This window comes from Benincasa hispida, chromosome 4, assembly GCF_009727055.1.
Source record: "Benincasa hispida cultivar B227 chromosome 4, ASM972705v1, whole genome shotgun sequence".
NCBI classification, from domain to species: Eukaryota; Viridiplantae; Streptophyta; class Magnoliopsida; order Cucurbitales; family Cucurbitaceae; genus Benincasa; species Benincasa hispida.
In genome coordinates this window covers 51,010,831-51,013,989 of record NC_052352.1, presented here as the reverse complement: position 1 = coordinate 51,013,989, position 3,159 = coordinate 51,010,831, and the positions used below count along the sequence as shown (strand labels likewise).

The 3,159-nt window shown below is 34.5% G+C and overlaps 1 protein-coding gene across 1 annotated transcript; it reads left to right on the top strand.

Moving 5' to 3' along the window:
* The first annotated feature begins 944 nt into the window (after positions 1-944).
* On the top strand, positions 945-1,538 carry LOC120076240 (secreted RxLR effector protein 161-like). The gene is made up of 2 exons (XM_039030004.1): positions 945-954; positions 1,027-1,538. The coding sequence occupies exons 1-2, from the start codon at positions 945-947 to the stop codon at positions 1,536-1,538; spliced, it is 522 nt and encodes a 173-aa protein (XP_038885932.1).
* The last annotated feature ends 1,621 nt before the right edge of the window (positions 1,539-3,159 follow it).

Below are 3,159 nucleotides of genomic sequence, written 5' to 3'. Positions count from 1 at the left end.
TGGAGAAGATCAACATGTTACTACAAAAACTTATGTTCAACTAGAAACTAATGTGTCTGAAATATCAGAAGTTGTTTCGACCGAGAATTCTAGTTCACAAGTAAATCAACCAAGTATAGTTCGTGACAAAGCTAGAAGAGTTGGTGTTGGACTTCTTGTGAGGTATGGTTTTGAAGATATTGTTACTTTTGCACTACAGATTGTTGAAAAGGTGAATCTTCATGAGCCATCTAGCTATAGACAAACTATGTCATGTAATGAGTCTGCTCAATGGCTTGTTGCTATAGGGGATGGATGGAATCTCTTGACAAAAATCAGACTTGGGAATTAGTTAACGATTTAAGGAGAGAAAAATCGTCATTTATAAATGGGTCTTCAAGAAAAAAGGAGGGATTATAACCATCAGAGAACATTAAATATAAAGATCGAGTTGTTGCTAGAGGGTTCACACAGAGAGAAGAAGTTGATTGTAATGAGATATTCTCACCAGTAGTCATACTTCTGTTAGGGTGTTACTAGCTATAGTAGCACATCAGAATTTAGAATTTGAGCAACAAGATGTGAAGATGGCTTTCTTCCCTGGAGAGTTGGAGGAAGAGATTTATATGACCTAACTAGATGAGTTCCAGTGTCTAGGTAAAGAAGATTATGTTTGCAAGTTGAAGAAATTTTTGTATGGGCTAATGCAGTCTTCAAGGCAGTGGTATAAACAATTTGATAACTATATGGTTGGACATGACTATAATAGAAGTCCGTATGATTGTTGTGTATATCATAGCAAAGTTATTGATGGTTTGATGATTTATCTACTTTTGTATATAGATGATATGCTCATAGTTACAAAGTTCAAGTCTGGCATTTAGAAATCGAAGAACCTTATCAGTGTTGAGTTTGATATGAAGGATTTAGATGCTACTTAGAAAATTTTGGGTATGGAATGCTATATGGATAGAGGTAAGAACAAGTTCTTCTTGCCAAAGAAAGGCTATATTTAGAAAATATTGTCTAGGTTTGGTATCTCATCAGCTAAGTATATAGAGACTCCTAGTGCTGCAAATGCTCGTTTGTCATTTGTGCTTTCACCACAGTCTGAAGCTGAGAAGGAATATATGTCTCGAGTTCCTTATGCTAGTGCAGTGGGAAGTTTGAGGTATGTTATGGTTTGTACTAGGCCTGATCTTGCCTATGTTGTTAGTGTTGTCAGTAGGTTCATGGGTCAACCTGGGAAGGAGTATTGGCAAGCAGTTAAGAGGATTTTTCACTACCTTAGAGGTACATTTGATGTTGGCCTCGTTTATGGGAATGACACAAAGTATTTTTTGGCTAGTTATTCTGATTATGACTATGCCAATGTTGACAGTAGGAGGTCTATGACTATCTATGTGTTCACTCTGGGTGATTCTGTTGTTAGTTGGAAGGCAACCTTACAACCTACATTTACTTTTTCTACTACTGAAGCAGAGTACATGAACTTGGCAGAAGTTGCTAAAGAGGGAATATGGCTGAGGGAGTTAGTTGTGTTGGGGTTGATGCCCTAAATCGGATCCTATAGTTTATAAACACTTGTATAAACAAACATTCTATGATTTATGATATATGATATTTTATTCACATTGTCTATGAAATATATGATATTTTAGTCACATTAACCACAAACCAATAAACTAAGATCTATGGTTATCGTTGTAACTTAAACATGTATGTGGAGACATACAAGTGGATCGTGTTTAAGTGATAACCTAAATGGTCTATAGTATATGGATAAGGATGGGTACCTTATCCTGGTGACACTACGAGTATGACCCACTCTGTAGGTGTTACAAATGTTGTAAAGTGCTACGAATGATCTGATCTTGATCATTCATGTATTAGGCATGCGAACGGGGATACTCTATATAAATGAGTTTGTATAAGACCGTATCATGAAATGTTTAGTCTCGTTATATAATGCATTCATAATCAAGACTTTCATTTCACTCGGATGACTATAAGTAACACGACCTTAATCCTGAGTGAGTTGTGAACTCCTGCCTATGATGGTAGTCCTTTGATTTGCATGGGTGAGAGTAGCCAGATCGCCGACTCAACAAACCTACCATTTTGGGGATTCGTCTGATCGGGGAGCTGGGAACTCAGCTACATAAGATGAAATTCACTCATTCCCCGAAGTAGGGGTAAGTAGATAAATTGCTCCCTTAAGAGCTGATTCCAAGTCTTGAACAATGTGGCACCACACTCTTTCTTGGCCTGAGAGGGGTTCAGTCATAGTGGGACTATGATCTATTGTTCATTAGAGAAATTAGTGGTACTTAAGGAATTAAATGTAACTACAGGGACAAAATGGTAATTTGGCCTAGCTGTACTTATGAGCGATTTGTGAAGGGTTATCGTACTGTTGATTGTTATATCCGATGGACACAGAAATATATTTGTAGTACGAAGAGTGCAGCTGTCAGTCTTTAGTGGAGTTTCCGACAGTTAACGGATGGAGGATAGTATGATTAAAGTGTTTAGTCAGTTATTCACATACCATTGGAGTTTCAAGCTACAGGTCCATAAGGTCCCCTTGGTAGCTCAATGGATTCAAGTTGAGAATTAGTTTTTGGGTTAATTTGAAATGTTCAAATTAATAAGAAGGAATTTGATTATATATGATATAATTAAATTAATTCAATTATATATAATATAATTGATATAATGTATTTGATACATTAATGATATGATTGGAGGAACTAATATTTGAATATGATTCAAATATATTTTCTATGAATAAGATTCATAGTTATTAAATTTAATATAAATATGATTTATATTAAATGCCATAAAATAAAGAAAAAGAACTATGGTTTATATATTGTATATGATGCAATATTAAAACTATAGGTTATAAATATAATATGATAAGTTAGTTATCATATTTATTTATAATTTATTAATTATCTGATAATTAATTTCTTTTTTCTCCATAACCACCCTTAGTGGGTAGTTATACGATTTTATGGCAAATTGGGATAAAATAAATTTGTTTTAATTATTCCAAAAATCAAGTGAAAAATGATTGACATAATTAGTAGTCGAGTAAGAAGGTCTTACTATACAATCACTTGAGAAACTACACAATCGAGTAGCTAGTCTATGCGATAGACTTTCTCATCTACA